General features: G+C 36.9%; 1 protein-coding gene across 1 annotated transcript in view; it reads left to right on the forward strand.

Annotated features, from left to right (window-relative positions):
* The window catches only part of LOC124639634 (LIM/homeobox protein Lhx1), a 59,833-nt gene that overhangs the window by 7,070 nt on the left and 26,678 nt on the right, over window positions 1–26,085 (forward strand). Inside the window, exons 3-4 of the mRNA XM_047177073.1 lie at window positions 1,178–1,367; window positions 10,902–11,113. Coding sequence (XP_047033029.1) covers window positions 1,178–1,367; window positions 10,902–11,113 — 402 coding nt within the window. The remainder of the gene's footprint in view (window positions 1–1,177; window positions 1,368–10,901; window positions 11,114–26,085) is intronic.

Consider the following 26,085-nt stretch of genomic DNA (forward strand, 5'->3'; position numbering starts at 1 on the left):
TAAGTGCTTGGTACATTGGTACCTAGGTAGCGGTGTAACATCCGTACCGGTAATAACATACCTATGCTAATAAAATTTTATTCAAGCTAAGCTTTATCGGTCGTAAAACTCAATTCCATTATGTTTGCTTCCAGTGCTACCAACTTTATGATGGACGAACTATTGAGTAGGTAGCATGTAGGTACAACTATGGCACATGTAGGTATATAGATAGGTACATGATTTACGTACCTAGTTTATGTATGTACGTTTTACGTGTTTTCAGTTAGTAGCTGCACTATAAATCCCTGTTTCCTGGTTTTCTTGTGTTTTGAACGTATTTTACTATTGTTTGTTACTTGTGAAGGAAAATGTTTTTCCATTGAAATATACTTTAATTGGCTTCAATAGTTGAATGGTCCTCCATTGATAATGTTTCCAAAAATGTTTCCTCTTAGGTTGTTCATCAGACTTAAAATAATATTATGTTTAACTAAAACTTCATGCGTTGAAATCTAATGTTAGCGCTGTGAATTTCAATGTCTGTCAGCTATAAAAAGTTACACTTAAGACAATAAAGTTGCAATATTTGTCTGTTTTCATATCAAGGCTTTGATTCCAATAGCAAATCGCTATTGCTACTACCTACTATTTTTGAGACATAAGCAATCAACCCCTGATTTCCACAGATTTAACCCGTATAAGTAAATATTTTAAGAAATCTATTCTTATCCTAATCATCATTGCCGCTCTGAAGCCAGTCATTTGATGCCCCTCACTTGCATCTACCTCGTACTTACCTATCTTATCAATTTTCACTGTATTTTAATGGTTCTAACTTATCCTCAGAGGTAGAAAGTTACGCACTCAAACACCTACCACATTTCTCCCTTTACACCCAATTCGTCATCTTCTAACATACCTCCTTCTCGAAGGTCGTGACCTACCAACAAATTTCTCCCTTTATCCCCAACTCTTTAACTTCTAAAGCTCTTCCTTCTCCCAGGACGTGGCGAAGCAGGCGGCGCGATGGCGTGCGCCGGCTGCGAGAAGCCGATCCTGGACAAGTTACCACTCACTCAAACACCTATCAAAACATTTCTCCCTTTACCCCGAAATTATATTCTAAAGTCCCTTCTTCTCTCAGAACATGTCAAGCCATTATTCCCTTTACCTTCAACTCATCTTCTTCTCCCAGGACGTGGCGAAGCAGGCGGCGCGATGGCGTGCGCCGGCTGCGAGAAGCCGATCCTGGATAAGTTCCTGCTGCACGTGCTGGAGCGCGCGTGGCACGCGGCGTGCGTGCGCTGCGCCGACTGTCGCGCGCCGCTCGCCGACAAGTGCTACTCGAGGGACAACAAGCTCTTCTGTAGGAATGATTTCTTTAGGTAAGTTGAACCTCCTTGATCCATGTAAAATACTTAAACCCGATGTCACTGGCTACCAATAAAGTAAAAGTTGGTTTTCTGATAGTTAATGCTATCTGCCAGATAATGGCTGCTAAGAATTTCTGACAGACATTGTTATCCGAAACCTGTGAAAGAAAGGTTTATCTGTCAAATAAGTTCCTGATAGGGTCTCGGAGACTTAATCAGTAACAGGTGAAGTTGTTCATGAATATTTTGTAGAACATTTCGTACTAGCATTACCTAGCATAGGTAAGTTTAACTTCTTTCTAATGACAGAAAATTACAATTCATATTTACTTACGTAACAAATGCTTACACACGTTATATAAAACCTTCAACCTATATAGACCAAACCCTAAAGGACTACGAAACTAAATTCCTCAGTCAAAGCGCCGACTTGCAAGACTCTAACCGCCATATTAGGTTCGACGCGAACTTGCGATTACTTCGCGAATTTTGGAATGGAACGTTAACACGGCTCAAAGTTTTGCACGCAAAGACGATTTGGTGCACACGAAGGACTTTTGATTGACTTTAGTAGCACACACGTGATTGCTAGCCTATGTAATTTAGTGATTGAAACACTGTTTAATGTGCTCGTGTTAGTAAAGGTTAGAAGTCTGACGCAATTGCCAGATGCTGTTGTTGTGTAGCTAGCTTTATGTTAAGATGGACCTAATATCGTTCCCTGCGGTATTCCTTTTCGAAACCACTGAAGTGATGTTTAGTTACGACATTTTTCATCAAGGAAATGATATCTTCACTTCAGGACCTATACATATACCTATTACCCAACATTTTTTTTCAAGTAGCTCTCGAAGGTTAGGATTATTGCCCATTTTAAATACAAAAACACAATCAAATGTGTGGCTTAAAGTGTCTTGAAAATGAAATGTCTTGAAATAACTACTTACCTTATATAGTATTTTTATTACTTCTAAAACATTTATTTTTTAAGCATTTAGTGTTTAGTATTAATAATATCTTTTAACGGAAAAACCAATGAAGACATCGGTTTGGCTTTTGATGTTCAGTTATTAGGTACATTTATAGTTTTATATTGTGTTCTATCGACGTTTTTTTATTTTTTATTTAAACATCTTGGGTAGTCGTCACAGGCAGTCAAATGCCTGGGGTAGCCAGGGTGACTTGGTTTAGTTGAGAAGGTCAGATAGGTAGTTGCTTCATATGAAAGTAGTACTCAGCTGCATCCTCTCAACATAGGAAAAAGCTAGGCCGATGATTGAATGTTTTTGGGAGGGGCAACTGTAGATGTGTAAAAATAAAAGATTCTAAGAAAGATATTAAATGGTCTGTCTATCAACCAGTGGTTTCCTACTTGGGTAGCTATTGCAATTAATTTCAAATACATTGGAGGCTTTATAAGTCTTTTGTTTTAAAACTGCAAGTACGCCGAAGATACTTATATTATATGGGATAGGTTTAACTGTCATGCTGTGGCAAATTATCCATACAAGGTCTTTCAATCATTTGCGAAGAACCTACTGGAATTCCATTCATTCCTATTAATTGGTTTCTAGTTTCTATAAGTCTTTTTTGCTAAGAATGGATAAAAAACTTATTTACATACGCATCATTAAAGAATCATTTGAAGTTAAATGACAAACAGATAATAAGTAGAAACAGTCGTCATATAGTAATAATATTTAAATTACAATTCTTAAAGTAACTTGTATGTTTGACACCATATTTATTATTACTAAGGAATTTGCCATTGCTAGTGTAAAGCAACTTATTGCTTAGAAGATTAAGACAGTGTTTTTAAATTTTATGGAATTCTTTACAGCAGGTGAAGTTAGGGCTTTGCGTGACAAAAATTGTTAGAATTTAAAGATACCTTGTTAAAACAGTTGGATAAAAAATTTCAACAAGGAGTGGAAATCTTTATTAATTGGCAGGTACTTATTTTAGTTATACCATGGTCTTAATACTTGATAGTCTATTTTCTATAGACCTTACATCTATAATATAAAAATGAATCGCAAAATGTGTTGGTAAGCGCATAACTCAACAACGCCTGGACCAATTTGGCTAATTCTTTTTTTGTTGTGTTTGTTATTGTCACGAGAAGGTTCTTAAGAAAAAAAAAATAGGGTAAAGTAGAGAAGTCAGTTGACGGGAGCGAAGCCGCGGGCAAAAGCTAGTATACAATAAATATGCCGCAAGTAAATTGGTAAAACCGAACCGTCGATAGTCACAGTAAAATCGGAGTAACAAAAATGCAGAAACATGAACTCATCAGGTTCTTAGATCATATGCCTTAGTAAATTATTGTTTTAATAGGTGTTCCGTATGTTTTACCTTATTTGATAATCATCATCATCTTATATTCGTTGCCCATTATTGCAAATCTCAGGGGACCGTCTCTTGTCTGGTCTTTAGCTTAAAGCATCTAGCATCTTCCTCACTGACACACAACCAAAAGGACCCTTATCAACAATTAATATTAATTAATCCGACATTTGACCTTCATATCCACAAGGTTGCACAAACCTAGTCCTACCTCAATTAACCTATCCGACAATAACGAGTGTCCACAGACCGACAGATGCGGCTAATTATGTCATCATCTCCGTGACGTGGTGTCGACAAGCACGACAATTACCATTAATTCTCATTACGACACAAAAACTTTGTATTTTGTAGGTTTAGAGTACTACACTGCTAACTTTTAGTCGGCCGATAGATTGTTTATGCTTTTTTTATAGGAAATCATCAAATGACCCGCTGTGGGTTTGCAGCGTGAAGGAGAGTCAGAATCTTACTGACTAAAACTTACCATGTTACTTCTTAAATCGTTTATGTACCAGGGCCGCGGTAACTCTTTCGAACAATTCCTCAGTCAGTTTATTTGGATCAGTATGTAGATGAATGGAAGTGCGGACGATCAGGTATTTGGTCTGTATAAGACGGTTTAAAAAAATACCAACCATCGGCCGACTGTTTAGTCTACAGTGTAATGGATAATCTTAGTGCTAGGATACAGGGTGTCATAATTGGACAATCTAGGGTTATTAGCAAAAAGCCTGTTAAAATTCGGACTTTAAAATAATAAGAACATTTCAAATTCAAAAATAGGTTGCCTTTAAAGTTGATTTGCATGATGTGGCTAAACTACAATATAATTAATTGCCTACAAAAAATAATTCACCAATAATTTGTGAACCTTGTCACTTCACAGACATATATTACAAAAAACCGTAAGCAACAAATATGCCAGTGAAAGTTATATTTCAATCGCAAATATAGAAGAAACTGTTGACTAATAAATCAATAAAAATCTTTGAACTTATCTACAATAAAACCAGTTTACATATTAAAATCGGTGTTTCTATTTTTGATGATTATTATCGATTCAAATTCATTTCGTTATGATGTGTTAGTAAAAGAATTCTGTTATGACAGGTGACCTTTTCTGTCTAATTCAGACTGCAATTTGATGCAGTGACGCAAATAGATTTTGGTTTATCAATTCTTAATATTGATTGAGTGTTAACAGTTATTAATATCGATTAATATGTATTTAATAAGTTGAGCTAGAACTATATACATAGATTAACTTTCTTGTCTGTTGCCTTTAGAAATCATCTTAAAAAATAGGAATAGAAAAACCAGTTCAAACTTCATCCAAAGACAAAAAAAAAACCAAAACACATTAGATTAGAAATAAATAGCTAAATTACATGGCGCCAAACTTCAAAAAAGGAAAGATAAAAAAAAAAACAATTTTGTCGCAGGTCAGGTAAGAGCGGAAAACGGTTCACTTCGTCTTCCGCAACTTAATGGTTTAATTTACCTTATGTTGTCTTTAGGGTTCTCTGAGAAAAAAGATGATGGTTCTAACAATAAGTAGAATTCTTAGAAAATCATCCTTTTTTCTTCTCCACACAGTAGTTACCTACCTATATCCAATGGTTTGACATAAAATTATAACTGAAGAGGAAGGAAAATATTTTATCTTTCTGCTAGGGAATTAATATACTTACCTATAGCTTTTCAAACTATTAGATTTATTTTTATTTGAAAATCTTTGAAAATATATCTCTTGTCTGTCACAGTTGCCGTTGTCACATCTATTGCGGAACCAAATAATGAATTATTTAGCAAACTGTAATATGATTAAATGGGCATGTACGATGTACCTAGTTACTTACCATGTATGGACGTTAAGAGTAGGTGTAGGTATCAATTTTATCATTTTAAAGACGATAAATTATAATTTCTCATACACTATAGTCTGCAAAAAAGATAGGTAGGTGCTAAATACTCCATAAATATCATAAGAAAGTTAGTAACAACCAATAGGAGACAGTATTAAATCCTGTGTTTATTTGGTAATTAATATCGAAAAGCAGGGTTTGTCAGATGTTGGCGCCCATAATCTTACAATAGTTATTGTTAGCTTGATATTACAGCAAGCTCTTAGCAATGCGCTATGGTATGTACTATGCCATTAAACCTATGCTGGTGTATCGTTAAATTGGAATAAATACTGTTTATTATGGCCTCCACGTTATTGCCACATTCTATAGGTATTAAAAGGAACAAACTATGATACCTACCTATAAGAAAATGCAATTTAATTAAATTCTTTACATAAAGGTTTCCGTATCGTTTGATCATGTGTATTTTTAAAAGTAAAAAGCTTTGCAAAAACATCAACATAATATAATTAATGTGCAATAAATGCTAAAAGCGCAAATATTTTATTTTTATTCGTTTATAAAACAGAATCCTAAAAAAACTTTTTTTTAAATATCAACTTTATTTAATGACATTATACTCTATGGTGACATTTCGGCTTCCTCAATATAAGTGATGTCATTTCCGTTGTTTGACACCCCGCCATTATTGTGTTAGTTTTGAATCCACGATGATGCTACAAAACTTTTGTGGGACGATTAAGTAATTATGTTATAACAATTGTTCATAATTTTACTGTGTAGTTAAATCAGGGAGTCCATTAATTTATTAAGGTGCTTTTGATTCAGATACATGTGTCACGCCATATTATTTTTGGTCACATGTTGTCGTTTTTGCAAATTAAGTGCCACAAAACCCTGTCAACAAATAAACTGTAATAAATTCTTTAACCTATAAAATTAAATACTTCATCATTATGTACATATTTCCCTAAATAATTCATCGCAAATGTCATCGTAAAATCTTGTTTGTTGAATACGAGCGCCATCTTGATTATAACCTCAAAACACCTGTCATACTTCAATTTTAATGTCATCAGTGGACGACGTAAATCATGTTTAGCTGGAATTGTCTTAAAAATAATTTGAGAGAGCAAAAGGTTTTGCCTGAAGGCATTGCAAACTCAGCTAAGGCACAGCGCATAAAACATTCACGATGACGCGAACACAATTAAAAAATGAAGCAGAACGCTTTGCAAGACTCAAATTGATGAATGTTATAATCAATTAAAATTGCTTCGGTTAGATTTTTAAAGTTATTTTATTATGTTAAGCTTAAATAACAGAGTTTTGTGTTGAGATGCATCAAAAATTGTTAGTACTAAAGAGTCAAGGAGTATCGGCACATTATAAGTTTTGGCATTACAGCAATCGTGTTCTCAATTCAAAAGAAAATAAAATTTAACGCATTTTGTTTAAAAAAGTTAGGTACTGCATTGATTGAAGTTATTCCAAATTTAAGTTTTGTTCTATCTCAGCCGTTCATATTTTCACAAACCGCACCTTTCACCTTGCTGTTCTGAGTTCCAAATTTAAACTTTTCTTAAAATTGGCGGCAAAAGTTGAGATATTACATGGCGAGGTGCCAGCATCATGCAGTCAAACCAAGTTTATGTTTTATTCATGCGGCCTCCATCGTTTATGCAAATGTACCTGATAATAATTCAATGTGATGATAAAATATATAAAAAAACAACATTGCAGCAGAATTGCTTGTTCGCAATGTATTTAGAAATAAATGTAAGGGTTTGTTATGGAGTTGAACACCTATTTAGTAAATGATTAGCACCGATAAAGGATGATGATGATGTGTTCGGTGCAATAAGTGTTGAAAATGACGTTTTGTTAATAACACCTTTCTCGTCAACATGAGCAACTTTATTAAAAATTTAGAAATGCACGCTTTATTTAGTTATTTTGACTTTATGGCATGGTGGATGCACCCTAAGACATATTTAACTTAAATAACTAAAAAAAAGATAAAAATATAGATACTTAATAGCTACAGTTGTTTTATAAATCTGTGCCGTGTATTTCGGTATGAAAACCTCCTTGCATTAAAATGGCGTGATGATAAATGTGATCCTGTTACAAGTTATGAATGATATTACGTGAGATTGATTGTCTGGTACCTGTTCACTTACTTACTACCTACGCATCGCCTGCCTTTTCGCAACTGCATTCATAGAACCTGCTTTGTAGAGTAAAAATAGGGGAAATTATTTCTCAAGCGTCTAATACAGACTGTGACAGTTTTTCTAATTATTTTTTTTTAGTCTTCTGGTCTGTTGGAAGAGATTCAAGTAGTAACTTTGTACTATTTTATGTTACTTCTATTTTTTCATGTGTTTACTGTGTTCATAAATGGTTAAATAAATAAATAAAGTTTTACCGACATTTTCCCATATAACATTTTAATAGTCAGTCGTCATAGCAGTACTTGATCTAGACCGAAGTATTAATTTGAAATCAATATTTCTAAAAACTAAATTAGCGGTAGTTGCTTCATAATTCTAATATATAAAACTTTTTATGATTTTGGCACGATCATGTAAGTTTATTTTTCAATTAAACACGAGCATCATAAAATCTTTGACCAAATAATATACCTGTCGAAATTAAAATCTAGATTCCAACCACGAGTTGTGATTTAATTTCTAATATCTTCGTCTCTACGTGACCCTTGACTGGGGATTATTTCGAAACCATAATTTCCGTAATTCGAACTCATCGTAAATCATTAATCGGTGGCAATTATCATATCTTCGAAAATATTGCTCTCATACATAATTAAGCGTGTCTGATCGTCTGTGAACCTTGTGTAGTTTCAATATTACATCAGAATATTTAGGTAGACTACATACGAATGTTATGACTAAGCAGTTTCGTCAATTGAAATGATCCAAATAGTACCCCAAAATTTAAAAGTTTTCTTGACGGACACCGAATGATTTGGTAGTTATAATTATTAATTTACCTTTGCCATCCGGCCTCGCAACATAACTATGCATTTAACAACAAAAATATCTTTGTACAAAATCAAAAATTTCAAAATGATCACAGACAGCGCCGCGGGATGAGAATCGTTTAAATAATTATCTAGAAGTTCTGGCCCACATTGCTAAGCTAAAATAACATAAAATATGAATTGAAGCCGTTCGCGGGAACTTAAATCTATCAAAAACGACGATTAACATTCATTAGACCGCTACTAGACGGCCGACTTTTTTTCTATAATCGCTCACTGTTATAATCTTTGGAGTTCGGAATAAAAAAGTTTGGTACTTGGAAACTTTGGACTTTGTGTTGTGGTTTTTCCTTCTCAATAAAAAGAAAGATTTTTAGCTCAATTTGAATGGTAAATAGAAGATTTATGGGATATTTTTTTATAGACTCGTTACTTTCGATTTGACTATTGCTGTCTAGAAACCGTACATCGTTAATTATTTACTTGTAGTTAATTGGTGGCCTAGTGGGTAAAGGACCAACCTCTCAAGTATGAGGGCGCGGGTTCAATCCCAGGTCAGGCAAGTACCAATGCAACTTTTCTAAGTTTGTATGTACTTTCTAAGTATATCTTAGACACCACTGACTGTGTTTCGGATGGCACGTTAAACTGTAGGTCCCGGCTGTCATTGAACATTCTTGGCAGTCGTTACGGGTAGTCAGAAGCCAGTAAGTCTGACACCAGTCTAACCAAGGGGTATCGGGTTGCCCGTGTAACTGGGTTGAGGAGGTCAGATAGGCAGTCGCTTCTTGTAAAGCACTGGTACTCAGCTGAATCCGGTTAGACTGGAAGCCGACCCCAACATGATTGGGAAAAAGGCTCGGAGGATGAGGATGAGTTAATTATGAAAACATTAGCGAAGGCCTAAGAGATGGTAGAGACTGTCAAATGCCTAATACTGAACGCATCTTGTTCCCATCGATCGCGCCTGACCGGATTTTGAGCCGAAAGCATTAATCATAGTAATTTGCATAACTTAACATGTCATCGATGTACACAAAATCTCTCTGTTGCCTTTTAAGTGGGGCTCCACTGTCGTATAGTTTTTACTTCTATAACTAATATAAGCATTTTTTTAGTAGTGATGTAGTATGGTTTGTTAGGTGGATTGGTTGCCCAGAATGTGTATAGTTGCGGCATTTCACATGTCAATGTGAACTTGCTAATATGCCTGCCGTAAGTCTATCACGGTAATAAGTTTTTGCTTAGGGTGCGTCCACATCTGGCGAATGTGCCACGAATGTGCAGCTCGCGAGCCGTTTGCGACCTGCCCGCCAGCTGCGCGCGTACATTTTTGTTCGTGCGCCGCTTCTGCGCCGCCCGTGCGCAGTCCGCGCGCGACCTAAGCGCCGTACGCGATCAGCGCGCAGGCGGCGCGCGACGTCTGACATCTTCGATAGTACTGAGCCAGTATACGGAACTGCAAGGGCGAGAACTGAGTGCGCGCAGATCGCGCGCCGCTCGCGCGCTCTATACGAGCCTTGCATGAGTTGCGCTAAAGAGGCACACCAAACTATCGCAGTGACTGCACGCGCGCAGCTCGCAGACAGCTCGCAATCGGCTCGCGTGCTGCGCATTCGCGGCACATTCGCCAGATGTGGACGCACCCTTAGGTTAAGTTAGTTTGTATATTTAAGTAAGTTGTGTTGGTCTGTTATTCCGTGAGATTTGACGAAGAATTACTGTCCATGCATCACACAATATTCTTAAAATTACATAGGTATATTGGCAACGTCTTTACAGCAAATCATTGCAAATATGGCATATTAGATATCCAATGCGCAACTGTCGTGTTTATTGACATCTCCGTCGGCAATATCTCAAAAAAATGTTGCGTCACTATCGATGTCAATATCTTTGAATATTTTAACATAATTTACTTTTAGGTGATAGAACGATCATTGGAATGATGCCAACAGTATTAGAATGTCGCTACGTCGAAACCACTCCGTTGCACAAAAAAACTACGACAATTTGACAGACGCAAACTTTTTACTTTATTTTTTTCTAGACTCGATAAAGCACAAACAATATACCTACTATGAATAATATTAAGTTGTGTATTAGACTAGATAATTACAATCTGAAGCTTTCGTCTTCGTTCACATATAAATAACCTCATAAAAGTATAGGTTCTTTTTCCAAAAATCTTAGAGCTCTTACTGCAAAATATAGGCCATCATAAGTCCTTAATGCACAGTTTTGGTCTAAAACTTAAAAAATAAGTTGGTTAATTATTTATAATTTGATTTAGTAAAATGCATTTTTCTCTTTTGTTTACAGGCGATACGGAACAAAATGTAGTGGTTGCGGCCACGGCATCTCCCCGTCAGACCTCGTCCGCAAAGCGCGCGAGAAGGTGTTCCACCTCAACTGTTTCACGTGCCTCGTGTGTCGGAAACAGCTGTCCACCGGCGAAGAGCTCTACGTCTTGGACGACAACAAGTTTATATGCAAAGAGGATTATCTCGCCGGGAAGGCGCCGACACAGCATTGTAAGTTCTTCATTCCAAATTTATTACTTGTAACCTCTTTACAATCCCTCTGTATTTCCTCAAATATATTTAAGACTTTTATTGGATATCAACAGATAAGTAATATTTTATTTATGAACGCACTCTCTCAAATGCCGCCGCGGTTAACGGATGCTTATCGATGAACGCATCCATTGATGAACGGCCGTGCAATTAAAATGTGAAAGTTGGTAGCACTTGTTCCAATTTCAAATTAGACAAGGTGGAGCTTTACTATACCAATAGCGCGTTGTGAAAGGAAATCAGAATAGTAACGTGTGGCAACGTCGCAGGTCAATGTCGCTAATATAAAATCAACCAGATAACTTCGAAATTGCTCTATTCTTGTCTCCGATCTAGACTATACACTATTTACGTAAGCCCAATCAAACATCGACACACGCCAGTCACGTTAACAATCACTTCCAATGTTGCTATATGAAAAAATAAATGGGGTCTTTTATTGTCCTCAGTCGTTCTCGGACTCAAATCGATGCAGAATAATTACTTTTCTAAAACACGACCACGTCTCCTTCAATTTACGAACGTGACATGTGAGAATTGCATTCTCAATTTTAAATGCGTTTTTTATTGTTTAAGAACGTATCATGGCAACAATAAAACTCGGAGCACCCATTTTGAAATCGGATTTTTCGATCAATACGAACCGTAACAGAATCCAAGTGGAAAAAAAGAAACAAAAAGTCGAAGGCGTCGGACAAAAAGCCAACCGCATTACACATTAGCCACGTCTCCACGCGGTAGTGCTGTAGACATCTTTTTTTTACTTTTTTTATTTACCGCTTTGTCGAAGGCAACACCTTGACGTGAGGATGAAAAAACTGACGGATTGTACTGGCAAGATGTGGTCGTGAGCTGTGGCCCATTCAAATATAGGTACATGGAGTACTAATATTGTGACGGGCACCCTCTTTGGAAAGAAAACTGGGTGAAACAGCAGCTGTACATAGAACCTCTTTATTTCTTTTCAAACTATCACTGGCCTATAACAGAGTCGCATATTTCTAAAGCTCACTTGGTATGAACATCCGGAATTTCTGGTTTTATTGACTCAATTATGACGTACTGAATGTTAATATATTCCGTTTGCTACTGTCGAGCTCTAAAAGTGAATAAGAGATTAACAGAATATACCATTTGCATTTCACCTTTGTGTCTTTTGTTGTGGAAGGTGAAAATGCGTTTGACTCTTCATAAAATGAAAAAATCGCTTTTTTGACCCAAAAATAGAAACGTTATGCTTTTGAATTTTGATGGTACAAAACACTCGATCTCGATAAAAAAACGTACTAAGCATGAAAATCAATTTAAAAAAAACGCTAAGCTTCTTCAAATAAGGTATTAATATTATAAAAACTAGTGTTATCCGTGCTTTACCCACAACATGTGCTAGCCCGCGGCGCCGCCCGTGTTTGTTCTGTGTAATTGTGTTTATACATTGTTAGAATGGAATAATGTCGGCAAATAAACTCGAGAGCGGGATAGCGACGCGGCGGGACCAATCGCGCGGGACAGATCCCGGGAAATGAAGGGTTGGGCTAGATTTAGTGGAATAAGATGAAATATTGATTTGAAAATAGAATTCTAAAATAAGCTTTGAAACTATTTATTTAAAAAAGCACAATATACTTAATGACTAACGGAAAAAGCCTAAAAAAGACTTAAGCTGTCTTTACTTCAAACAGTGCTTGGAAATAGCAAAAAAGGACTAATTTTAAGTTATAAATATTGAATTAAATAAAAGTTGTTCCATAGTCAAACTAGAGAATCTCTTAACACGTATACTTAACACCACAGTAAAATTCAACTCATTACGAACGTCATCATAATGTACTGAAACCACTTCTTAGTCTTGACCCTGCAACCAGATAATTTATTGATTATATTATTATGTATGATCACGCGTTGCAAATCTAAAATCCGAGTTACTCATAATACTCATCTCACATTAGGTTGCTATTGTAATTTTATTGATTGCTGTCTTGTTTTTTTATTATTCTCAAAGTTCATTGGGTTCACGCTTTGCTTGTGTAGTTAAAAAAAAACTATGACGCATTCGAATTTTAAAACTATAGTTTGTTGCACTGATGTCATATAATAATCAGTAAAAAAAGTATGGATTGTTTCCAAAAAAAATAGATGCATTCTAATTTCAAAACCAAAGTTTGCAACACGTATGCCATATCATCAATAAGAAAAATACTTACAAGGATGCCTTTTGCAAATATTGACGTAAAAACAAAAAGTATTAATGCCAGTATCACAGCCAACCCCCCAGTGATTGTGCAATGATACGATAAGCCAAACAAGGAATTGTTTCCACCAGCTGAACTGAGCCCCACAGAGTAGTAGATTAGACCCTGCCCTGCATGCGAGGGTTAAGAAGCTTACGTGGTTATTGATACGGTTAATGCGAAATTGCGAAACTTTTAATACTTTGAAGATTTTATGGTGTATTGAAGTTTTACTGTGGTGTTTTTATGAAAAATCGATAATAAGATTCTTTTTACTTAAAATGAAAAATAGACTCACATGCAAAATTAAAGTACCTATATATTTACAACACGTAACGTAAAACCAGTTGTTGTCACATTCACTTCTACAAAAAAAAAAACTATTTTATAACCAAAACATTCGCAAACCCAAAATAATAAAGCCTTTTTCGATCCCCCAATCCCATTTCCTGTATGTGCATGAAGGTTGGATATCTGCGTGGCCCAGGCGGGCGGCGCGCGGCGATAGCTCGTATCAATCAAACGCACGCGCTCGCCAGTGAATAGGTGACCTTATCGCGACCGTGCCGCTGACGGGTAGCTTTTTTTTTTTAATATTATAGGGCTGCTATGAGGAAATTAAAATCTGTAGTTTTGTGTGTTCGGTTTTTGAATTTAGTGGTAGGTGTTCTTGGTTTAAAAATAATTTCTGAGAAATGTTATGCATAACACTGGTAGCTATTTAGGTATCCCAGTATCCATAAGAGACTGGAAGCCGACCCCAACATAGTTGGGAAAAGGCTAGGCAGATAGTGATGATTTCGTACGGGGACTAAAATGCCAATATCAACAACTGTGATCCGAGATAGTTTTAACATGCAAGTGAATAAGCAAATCCCAATTCATTTTTAACAAAACTTAATCCCACAGCTTATGAAACTACATACACATTTATTTTTATTTCTTAAAACAACACAAAGATAATAGCAAACTGCTTTCGTTGGCGAGTGATCCCCAATAGGGTTGCACCCTCAGAATAAACTGCTGCTGGCTGTTTGCGTTGCAACCGATACGAGAACTGTTTGTTGTGGCCACGCTCTAGCGCGCCTCATTACGTCATACACTTGTTCCAGACATGAATATTTAAAAATCGATGAGCAAAAACATGATTCGATTTGTAAAATAAATTGAGCGATTTGTAAGATTCTCGATATTGTAAGGTCAGCGCAACACTAGTGAGCTACGCAATGTCGCTTCATGGACTGTTTTATTAAAATAATAGTTTTGGCTATCTGTTGTAAATATACAGGGTTACTGGTAAGTAGACCGCATCCTTTCATGAGGTGATAGTATAGGTCAATACGGACAAATTTGACCATGGGATACACTGGGCAAAAGTTAACCCGTTTGAAGATAATCGAATTTCAAGATCTTTTCTTTACAAGTCATCTAGGTACACGTATGAATTTTTATTATTAGTTAAAAGTCTCGTTTTTACGGATTTTTGTGTATTTTGTGCCTTTTTGGATAGCTAGATAAATGTTGATGTTTTTTAAGTATTCTGCACAAAAAAATGAATAGTAATATTTTTGAAAATATAGCTACTAAAAAAGTAATTGCTGTTCGCTATAATTTCCTCTGTGATTTGTATAGTTTATGGTTTGTTATTATGAAGTGATTCATCTTCTATTCAAAAACACACAAAAATCCACAAAAACGAGACTTTTGACTAATAATGAAAATTTATACGTGTACCTAGACGACTGATCTTGAAATTCGATTATCTTGAAACGGGTTAACTTTTGCCCAGTGTATCCCATGGTCCAATTTGTCCGTATTGACCTATACTATCACCTCCTGAAAGGATGCGGTCTACTTACCAGTAACCCTGTATATTAGAACAATTTTGTAAAAATATGCTTTTATTGTACTACGGCAAATGGCAAAAATCAATTATCACGGGTCGGTTAGAAAAAAAACAGTCAGTTCTCCTTTTTGTCCTCTATAATTTTTTACTGGGGCTTCTGAACCCGCGAAATTGTTAGTCTGACGATTTCATGTTAATTACTGCAATTAGGCATAAGCCAGTTGTCGGTTCGGGATTTCTAATACAAAATACACAGCAATTTTCCAGCTTAATTTTTTATCTAAACAACAAGAATACTACGATTTCAGTAAAAGTATTCACGAACTCCAAATAACACGAATGTCAAGCGAGCGCGGTAAAAAAGTAAAACGCGAAATTTCAGACGTAAACAAAACCCTGAACAAGCCCGGTGGACGTTAGTCTACGGGTTTTAAACCTTATGCCGAGGTGTTAAGAGCGGAGCGAGGTGCAGAGAGAAAGTTGTGGTTACAGCTATGTGCAGTCACGTAGAGACTCCGAATGGCGTGGAATGGAGGAGACCGATAGAATCCCATTTCGTGTCCCCCTCTCTCCCCCCTCGTGTCCCCCCCGGTAGCCGTGGGGGTGAGGCAGCCATTACTCCTGATTCTGCATCCGACGGCCCGATCGAGTTAATAAGACTGACAGCAGAGTATTATTTCAAAATCTTTTGAATATTCATTCGTATTTTTCTTGGAAATTACATCATATCTTACGCTCTCATTTCAACAATATATTTCTTCAGGAAAATGAAAAATACAAGTGTTCTTATTTCATTAAAAAGTGTGTACGTATTCGTTCAGCAGCTATTGTATAAGTCCTTGCAGATAGCTCTCCATATTCATGATATTGAGATATTTTCAAGTAGTCATCTCGTACACGGCTACGTGGGCATAAATATACATAGATACAAAGTTAGTTTCATTAAACATTCTACTGGTCTTTTAGTTCGTCGATTTTCTTGAATGGTCAATGGAACGAATATGTTTAATCGTTATTTGGCTCGTGCACGGTATAATAGGTATAGCTGGTGCAGTGCGCCTGTATTATCGAGGCGAGGTTGGTTTCACTGTCTAGTTATTGCTTCCCGCCTAACGTGGCCACTTCGATTCCCTCGTATGTCTGCCCATTAATTTTTATTTATCGTTAAAACGATCGATAGGTAGCGTGCTCGTAAACTGGCCGCAGTAAACGTTTATGTTTGAGTTTTATGATGTTTTAATGTAGCGTTTTTGAAAGCTCGCAAGTCCCGAGTTTCTATTTTATATGGACTCGTGGAATAGAATTATAGGCAGTAAAAACATGTCGAGGTGTGTGATAACCACGGCTCGGGATTTTAGTCTCGTCGCCTTGCAAAAATGGCATTAATGGGTTTAATATAGGTGTAACTGTAAACTGATTTATGAGCAAAATATGGCCATGTAGACCTGAATGCGTATGTAAAGTCATTATGTACAGGGCTGCGGAATGGAACAATTATGACAGGTGAACGGTAAATAGTAAAATGGAACGATCACGTACACACAAATAAAGACGGCAAAAAAACTAATCGGTCAACGATTTACAGCGTCAGGAGCGTACCCTGAGGGCAAATTATCGATAATCGAGCGACTAACCAAATAGCCGGTGTCGATACAAGTTATCGACAGTAATCGTCATAATCGCTAGTGCCGCGCGATTGTTGCCGCTCGCCATTACGGGACGTGAGCGCCGTTTTAATACTTAACCAATTTTTTTGACCCCTCACATCACGGAACATAAAACCTCCTTGGGTCCCTTCTAAACTAGTGATCTATACAAGTTTTTGTATACGCTTATTATTGAAATTATTATTTATTAACTGTAATTGTCGGCGACGTTTCGAGGGTTAAGTTCAGCGTTTAGCGTAATTTGGTCGGTTTGGCTTTTTGAGGGGCCTTATTAGTAATTATTAGTTGTCAAACCACACGGCTCGTGGTGGGGGTAATTATTGCATTTATGACTACCATCGAAAATAATGTTTCCTGTCGGCGCCCATACTCGGCTCTGAAAATGGGGCAATAGTAAAAGTAGATACAGCCTCCATTATAGATAAATAGTTGTTATTCCGAGTTATAATTAAACACAATTTTCATGCGTAAATCATTAAAATAATGATTTGTGATTGTTGTTTTCGTTCTTATTTCCCGTTTTCAGTTCGTGACGCGGTTCTCGAAGAAGCCCACGCGTTCTTTTTTCAAATTATTTTTCTTTCATGCGCGAGTATTGTGCGCGGGTAAATGGCGTGAAATTGACGGGTGGCCAGTGTTTGCTGGCGTAAAAACTGAGCATTTTAAAATATGGTCCCTGGAGGTTATACAACGCTAAATAATCTCACTTGTTATTTTTAGTTTTACTTTGAGTACGAATTAAATAATAAATCTAGATTACAGTATCTTTTTAATCTAATAAAATATCTTAGGTACTCGTTTTTGGAACTTAAGTGATTAAATTAAATTAAAAATCAACCGTTAACTGCTGGTTTATAAATTGCAATTGACCACATTCTTTCAACTACCACTCCAATAATATCTGACCTTTAATATTTAAACTCAAAGATGTTATCGCACCTCCTTGTTTTTTATTTAGTTTCTGTAGAAGTTAGTTTGAGACATAACAAGAAGCTTTGTGCACTATAATACTGGCCACCTCTATTGTCATGACAAGCTCTGAATTCGAAATTCCAACAAACAGCCTTCGTTGTTTTAATTTGCGTTCGACATTTAAATTGCGTTATACGCTGATTGAAAGTTTGCTTTTCATTACTTGGTTTTAATTAAAATTATATTATTTATATCTGTCTTTAAATTGATTTTATTATTTGGTTAGAGCAATTTACCTAGATTTTAATTTGGTCATTGTAGAGTTTCAGATTTTCCTGAAATTTCAGTAAGTACCTATATGGTAATTAAAACTAGAGGTAATTATGTAACGTAAACCTTATTGTTATTTATATAAAGCGTGAAATTAACCTCAACAAAATACTTAAAAATAAAAAAACCGAATCCTATAATGTGCCTAAAACCTAAGTCTGTCAAATAGAGGCCTGAAAACCGCATCAAAATCAGTTCGGCCAAACTTGAGATAATCACGTACAAACAGACCTACACAGGTCACACATACATATAACATATAGGTCAAACCGAAAACCGTCTTTTTTTGAAAACCGGTAAAAAATCTAACAAACCCTTCACCACTTTTCTGCTGACAAACTCATTCGTAGAACCATAGATACCTACCGTAAGAAGGCAGTGACGTAGCGTCGCAGGGTGGAGACGACCCAAGAAATAATATTTCCTTATCTTCCCTTCCCCAAGTCGTTTGGGGGCAAACCTCCCCTTGACCGGGGCGCCCTCTCGCCTGCGTACAGTATTTTATGATGAAACAGTTCTCTTTGAGATACTGCGATGTTCGGATAATTATGGTTCTTCAATTGTAGGAAAGAAGTTTTATTTTCTGGTATTGAGACATTAGTAGGAAAAATAATAAGGATATCTTTGATATCGGCCATAAAAAAGATACACACTCATGCGAATTAAACTTTATTCTGCAGCGTACACTTATTTAAATGATAATAAAATCCATGACGTCATCTCGTACAAAATTTTCTCACAAACCAAAAAGGCGTACACACAAAATTTACGACTGAAAACTATAAAATGGTCTAATAAAAAAATGCATTAATCGTGGGCCTGATTAATACGGACCGGGCCTGGCCGGTGAGAGTAAAGGGCTGGCCCAACAGGGGTCGCGGTTTAATTGGACCCCCTAAGTCCCTCGCGTTAAAGCACCAATGTTCAGTAATTTATTGACTGGACAGTCATTATCGCTCGTGTCTTAGATACTCTTCCTCTTTAACGAATTTCTTTTTTTTATGTAAATAGCCTGCGTCTGTACCCTGCTCTCTGATTTCGTTGAAGAGAAACCGAGGTTTTATTCGTTCTGTAAACCTCTTTGGTTTATTGTACTTTCTTAGATCTGTTTTATGGCTTAGCACATTAATAGAAAACACTTTTAGTATTAAATCTTCCTCTTACTGCGTACTTACATATATTTTGTTTAATGTGAAATAAAACGCATTTCGATTTCTTTTGTGACTTTTAATGGCGGACATGACATGACGCTATGAAAAGGTTTGACGCTGTAGTCAAAAGATGCCGTCTTCAGTTTTCATTTGAGGTGTGATTTTAAGGTTTTCCGAAGAAAAATGATTAAGAAATTGCAACAATGTGTGCTAACTTCTCAAATGTAGGCGTCGATTACAAAACAATATGAATGGCATAAAGCTGGCAAGTCAACGTCCGGCTCCCGCAGCCCGCAGCAGTCAATAAACTAAATATTCCAGGAATGGAACACAATCGTCAATGACACCCGACACTCAATCCAACGCTTGTTCGGCCCAGAACGCGCCATTCATACAAAACATATGCTAACAATCCGTCCGTGCCATTATTCAACTTAACCTTAACACTTTAATAGCCTGAATCGGGAATCGAAGCCGCGACGCCTCATTTCACTTCGCTTCCTCACCGACTAACCAAACAAATCTCGACTCTAACACTCCAATTTCACGAACTATACTCCCTTGCACAACACTAAGGTCCCTTAATTGGCTGCCGTGAATTGTAAACATCTTATGTAACTCAAATAAACAATTGAATTTCAATTCAATTAAGTTCAGAATAGAGTTAATAATTCAACGCAGGTAGGAAATGCAAAATTTTCAGGCACAGTTTACTTAGCAATTAAAATTAATGAGCAAAACAAGTTCAGGTTCGTGGAACAGCAATGCGCCTGAGGTCCGAGGGTTTGATGAAGTCTTGAATATGTGCGAATAGATTGTTTACTACCAAGCCAAGTTAACTGTATGGAACCGGCTTCTGTTGGACAAACGACTTTGCAAGAGGTAGGATGACACTTACACGTTTACAATTGTCTGTAAAGGCTCTATTACGGCACAATGGGGCTGCCTAGCTGCCAGGCTATCATTGTATTTACGTTCCGAGAGACGGCTATAGGAATTGCCTATACCGGTAATGGATCCCACGTATAAAACAGTCGGCTCATAAGAAACCTTGTCACCTCAGAAGTCAAGACCGTAGTTTAACACTGAATTAGAAACAGGTTGTTCACTAAAAAAAAAAATTCGTTAACGCTTCATTTGAACTTTGGTAGTTTATGGTTCGATTTTTTCTAGATCTGTTCTGGTGACGGATCTCAATGGAGCGTGCAGGTTTCCGCATAGAAAGCGTTTCCTGAGGTCATCCAATCGGTATTTATTTTCGATGTTCAAATATTTTCGCACTTTAAGAAATCGGATGGCATCGAAACTGCAGTCAGTGGTCGCTTTTTTGTGTCTGAACTAGGTCAACCGAATAAACGCACGCTGCAAAATTAAATCTGACTCGCTGGGGCCTGTTAAATTGTTCCCAATAAATCCTCAAATTGGTATAAAATTGACAGGCTCAACAGTTTGCCGTGCCTGGAATAACCTCAAGGGAGGTCGTTCCGTGTCCGTCAAACGTTCTCAGGCTACCGATTCGGACCTCCTCCACTTTATTGTTTTCAAAATTTTACTACCGCACTAAATCATTCTTTTCCGCGAAACGGCCAATGTTATGATTTAACTGCGTACGCCTTCGCTATCCTTTGATGAACTCCATTTATATTTAAATCATCATTCTTAGAAGACATGAAATCGCTTCATCACTGCCTTTCCCATAGTGATAGACAACCTCCTTGTTTGAAACTTTGGTTCGTATGTAAATAAAAACGCCGCGGCGATATTAATAATGCGGAATAGAAAAAAAAAGAAAAGAAATTAAAAATCGAACGCCGGGAACGAAACATCCATACAATAATGGGAAGGAACAAAGAGGTAAAAAAGCGGGAAGAAACCTGTCGACGCCATGTTGTGTGGCAGTCGGCCTTCACGCCTCGGCCGCTGAAGATTATCTTTCGAAAAAAGAACCGAACGGGAGGCTTTTCTTGACGATGAAGGTCTTATATCGTATTCATGTCGCGGGATTATCGCCTCTTACGGCTACCGAATAAAGAGTACATTAGTATGAACCAGTTCCGACTTAATGTCTTCAGTGATCGTTTGGAAGAAAGAGCGTCGTCACCGTGCGCCTGCGCTGATGACCTGTCAATTCCGTCGTGTAGCCGGCCGTAGAGAAAAAAGTGACATTAGAGTGGCCATCTATTATTTTGACTTTATGTGGGGAGATGGAGTCGAGATTGATCGTGTTTGGCTCAGCCCTTTTAATTACACCGCATTCAGTTGAATGGCTTTGTATTCGTCTACTGTTCGGTAGATGTTTATGTATACGTAGCTACTTATGTACAGTCATCTTTTGTGGGAAACCTTTTTGTGTTCAAGGTTTTAGAACTTCAGCGTTCGTTTTTCCACATACTGGTTTATGTTCCTTCGGATCTTATTGTTGTTTCCTCGGAGCTTGTAACTGTTTTTCTATCCTATTCAGCTATCTCTTGTTCTACTTGGATTATTGACTGTGAAAGTTTTCACAGCCATCCTATAAAGTTTTTATCTGTCATAAAAAATATGTTCTAACGAAAATAGCGGGTATTATTTCGTGTTAGATTGTAGTGAAGATTTTAGTTATTGATTTAATAGAATAGGTTTGTTATCTAGCCTGTAGAAAATACGTTATTTTGTTGAGATAAAAAGTCCGTTTATTGGAAAATAATTTCCCTAGCGTACGACGGTTGATATGCGCGCGCGCATTTGTCACGGTGCGTCAGTGCGCGCGTGCGTCGTTCTTGCGTCGTCTCATTGTGCGATTTCGTATGGCCGCCATACATTACCGTCAACAACGTCGTTAAGTCACATTCTACAGTAATGTGAGATAATGGTACTTAGGTACCTATGCCTTTAGGAGAAAATGCACTCTATGCTGGAGAGTGCAAGATTGCATAGGTTTATGTTTTACAGCGGCCAGGTTTTATAACTTTACAACTTCGATCTTATGGTGAAATTAAAAAACTAAAAATTATCATTTAATTTTCCTGTTTTAACGTTCTATTTTAACCAGCAATATCTATACTTGCTCTATCTCCACCCTAGGCACACAACAGCAACAACCTTTTTTGTTTTTTTTTTTTTTTTTTTTTCCGACGTCAAAAATCATCAAATGACCCCTCCCGCTGTGGGTTAGCAGCGGTGAGGGAGTGTCAGACTCTTACTGACTAAAAACCGTCGTGTTCCGTCATAGGCCTTTTATGTACCAGGGCCGCGGTATCTCTTTCGAACAACCCGCAGCAACAGCAACAACCTCAAACGGAAATACTTCAATTTTACAGCACAGAACAAATTTCAAATAACAGAACGCTCGCTCGTACAGTCGCGCACAACAGTCAGATATAGAAATAAATAACGCCACCGCACACGCGGCGCAGGCGCAATCTCCGAGGGTCACGATCTGCGGTCACGTAGCTCCCACTCCCATAATGCTAGCTATAAGTACACTATACTACTATGTAGACGACTGTACCTACGCTATGAAAATTTTCTATAGGAGCATGGAACGTAGGTTGGTATTCGGAATACGGGGTTAGGCCAAAATGATTGCTACTATAGTTCGGCCATTCAGAGAATGCGTTCCTGACACGTCGCGATTGAACTGACGACGTAACTTTGCAATGGCGTTGCAGTTACGATAAAAATATTTTTGCTGGTTGTTTACCGTTTTAACAATTGAGGAGCATTAAAACAACATTATTATATCAATAATCAATGAATGTTATAATTTTGTGCCAAACTGAGTGTCAAATAACTTGGTAAACAATATTTTTCTAAATCTATACTGCGCTATTACAAGGTTATGTCAGCGGTTTATATTTTGTAGTGCTGTGCTAAAAATAACAGGCAAGTATCGTAATCTGTTCTTATACAGTTATAATATAAAATAATACGTTTTGATTTTCTTTTTAAGAATTGGAAAATAATGGACTATAAGACTTAATTATAACGTTTATGAAATATAAAAATAAAACTATGACCAAACCGCATTTTTATACTTAGATTAAAAATGGTAACCCCAAATGGCGTTATGGGCCGCCATTTTGTGACGCTAAAACAGTCGTCCGTTGTCGTTTCGTGCGCATAGACCACGTTTTTCAAGTGTTTTCGATCTGTTTTTATTTGATTACCCGGCTTTTGTTAGACCGAGATATCAGGATTGATTCTGTTATTGATAATAATATAATTATACATGTAGGCGAAGATGATGATGAAGACACCACCTCCTCAAGCAAATCGGAGTCTGATTAATATTCTGTTCGCACATTCAATTCAATGTACTTGTAACAAAGAATAAATAAAACAATTTTATTATATGAATATTACCTTTTTTTGGTTTCCACTTAAATAACTAAAATATAAAACAAATGATTCCGCCAATTTAAAACGAAAATAATCTTAAAATAATGCGGCGGTTCATTTTGAAGGAACGGTAACGAACTCAGTGTTATGTTGTGCCCATCACTAGTCGTGACTAACTGATAGGTGTCAGGAACGCATTCTCTGAACGGCCGAAGTATAATTATATCAATAAATGGTTTATAGAATGGGTGTGTTCGGTAAAAGATGTGGGCTTTCTTGAAATGTTTCCAGTCTATTCTTCTTTTTGGTGACAGACGATTTAATGAAAGAACACGGCATTAACATTGGCGTTTTGAATTGTTCTGAAGTTGGCACATTAGACAGCTCAGAAAATAGTTTTTTAAGAAACTAGTAAAAATGCGGTCGCAATCTTAAAATAAGAACCTTCAGAAAAGTTTCATTATAAGTCTTACGTAAAGTTAAAATAACACAGGAGCTATAAATTGAACACAACACAAGCACAAAGACTAATTATTTAAAATCAATCAACCTCTGTTCGCATTTTCCTTGGCTCACCGGTTTGGTTCCATTAAAATCTTCTCGACTAGCTTCTCTAATGAGTCCTAAAGTATTATGAGCTTCACGAGCACCCGTCTCCGTGTGGTCATACACCATGATTGATAGCTCTTCATAGCTCTTCACTTTTAATGGTAATGCATACTCGTTACTCCAAACTCCTCGGTGATTTTAGTGACATTTGAAAAAAGAATATTTTGCCAGCCAGCCTTTGAATTTTATCTGTAGTCTATTATTGTTTATGCCCTATTGTTTTAGGCTTTGTATAATTGCTTTTTGGATCTATTTTAATGGAAATGAAAGTTTTATATTGATGAATAATTTGAAGTGAATGCGTTTTTTTATTTAAGGTGGGTTTATTTATTTGATTTGTATTTTGTGTTGTGATGATGAATGGTTCACCTTTTAATCAACTGTTTGTTGCCTTGGCTGCGAATAAAGATTATCTAAGCTCACAAACTGGTCTAACTTTGGCGGGGGTAAATAGCTGCCTACGCCAGCTTAATAGTGAAACGGTTAATAACCAGTGACTAAATTAAAAAATATAAAATTTCCATAAACCGTGTAAGACATTCGTGATGGTCTATAACCAACTTTGAACATAGAAAAATCCGTGGGTGGTCGTTAACCATACAAACACCGTAAACAAACTGAGAAATTGAAATATTATTCGTCAAATACACAAATCGAGCTCGTTACGGGGTCAAAGAATTCACTTCGGTGCATAAAAAAATAATTTAACAGCAATTTTTCACAGCTATCCGATGGATGGGCGGCTAATTTGTCCAAATGCTGCACCTTGGAGCGCGCGGGCGCATCCCATTGTGTTAGATCAAATATGGCGTCTTTAATGGCGCCGTAGACGCTGACATATTGCCCTACGTGTTGTAACTGTTATTTATCGAGGCACCACTGTGCGCGTCTGTACGAAATTAAGCAGCTTTATGCTGGTCAGGTCACTTCTTCTGACCTCTTGCTGTGCGTCTTTTCATTGATATTGAATGACTTCATGATCAATATGGTTTTTGTGATACGATTTATTACCTCCACTAGTAATGGAAATGGTTTATGTAGCTTTTGGTTTGGAATAGTCTACAGCCTGTTTTGTTAACCGTTTAATGGGTCCTTATGCCTTTCAGCAGTTTTCAGAGCTTTTATCAGAAAGACATCCAATGTCATTGCAATTATAATGCAATAATAATATAATTAATTATACTACCAGCATACACTAGTCTACATCCAATTTTATCACCCAACACAATCTACTACCCAAACAGTCTACATGTAGCACCAAAACAGTCTACATGTAGCACCAAACCTATATTGTGTAAACTTTTTAAATAAAAAGTACAGTCGAGTAAAAAAGGTAAAAGTCATTAGTCATTTTGTACGTCGAGGCGCCGAATCACAACGCGGTAAAGACTCGACTCATGGTACCGTGGGCTCTTTGTATTCTTCGACTACCCTCCCACCGCTACTTGGAGAAGTAGTGGAAGTCACGCTCACGCCTTTGTCGGGAGCCGGCGAGCCAGCTTTTGTCTGTCTGCGAAACTGCCTTTTTTGCTGTACCTTGTCTAAGCGGGGTACCTACGTCTGGGTGCTCTACAGAAATGAGTCTAGTATTTTTTGAGGTGTGGCTTAGTTAGGTATTTTTGTAATGTTTTGGTTGTAGTTTTTGGAGATAAGTAGCGGCATGTAGGTAATCAGAAAAGCTATTAGTTCTCTTACAATGTTGATTTCATGAAAAATTTAAATGTGTATTCCAGATTTGTAATCTAGGAACTCACAATAGAAAAAAAACATATAATTATAATGCAGAATTCAATTCCTGAGCCATCCATTCACACAAATCATTGTCCCGTTGTAAAACAATCGGGCTCGCGCCGAGATTTCCCAG

Source organism: Helicoverpa zea, chromosome 19, assembly GCF_022581195.2.
Source record: "Helicoverpa zea isolate HzStark_Cry1AcR chromosome 19, ilHelZeax1.1, whole genome shotgun sequence".
In the NCBI taxonomy this organism is placed as follows: domain Eukaryota; kingdom Metazoa; phylum Arthropoda; class Insecta; order Lepidoptera; family Noctuidae; genus Helicoverpa; species Helicoverpa zea.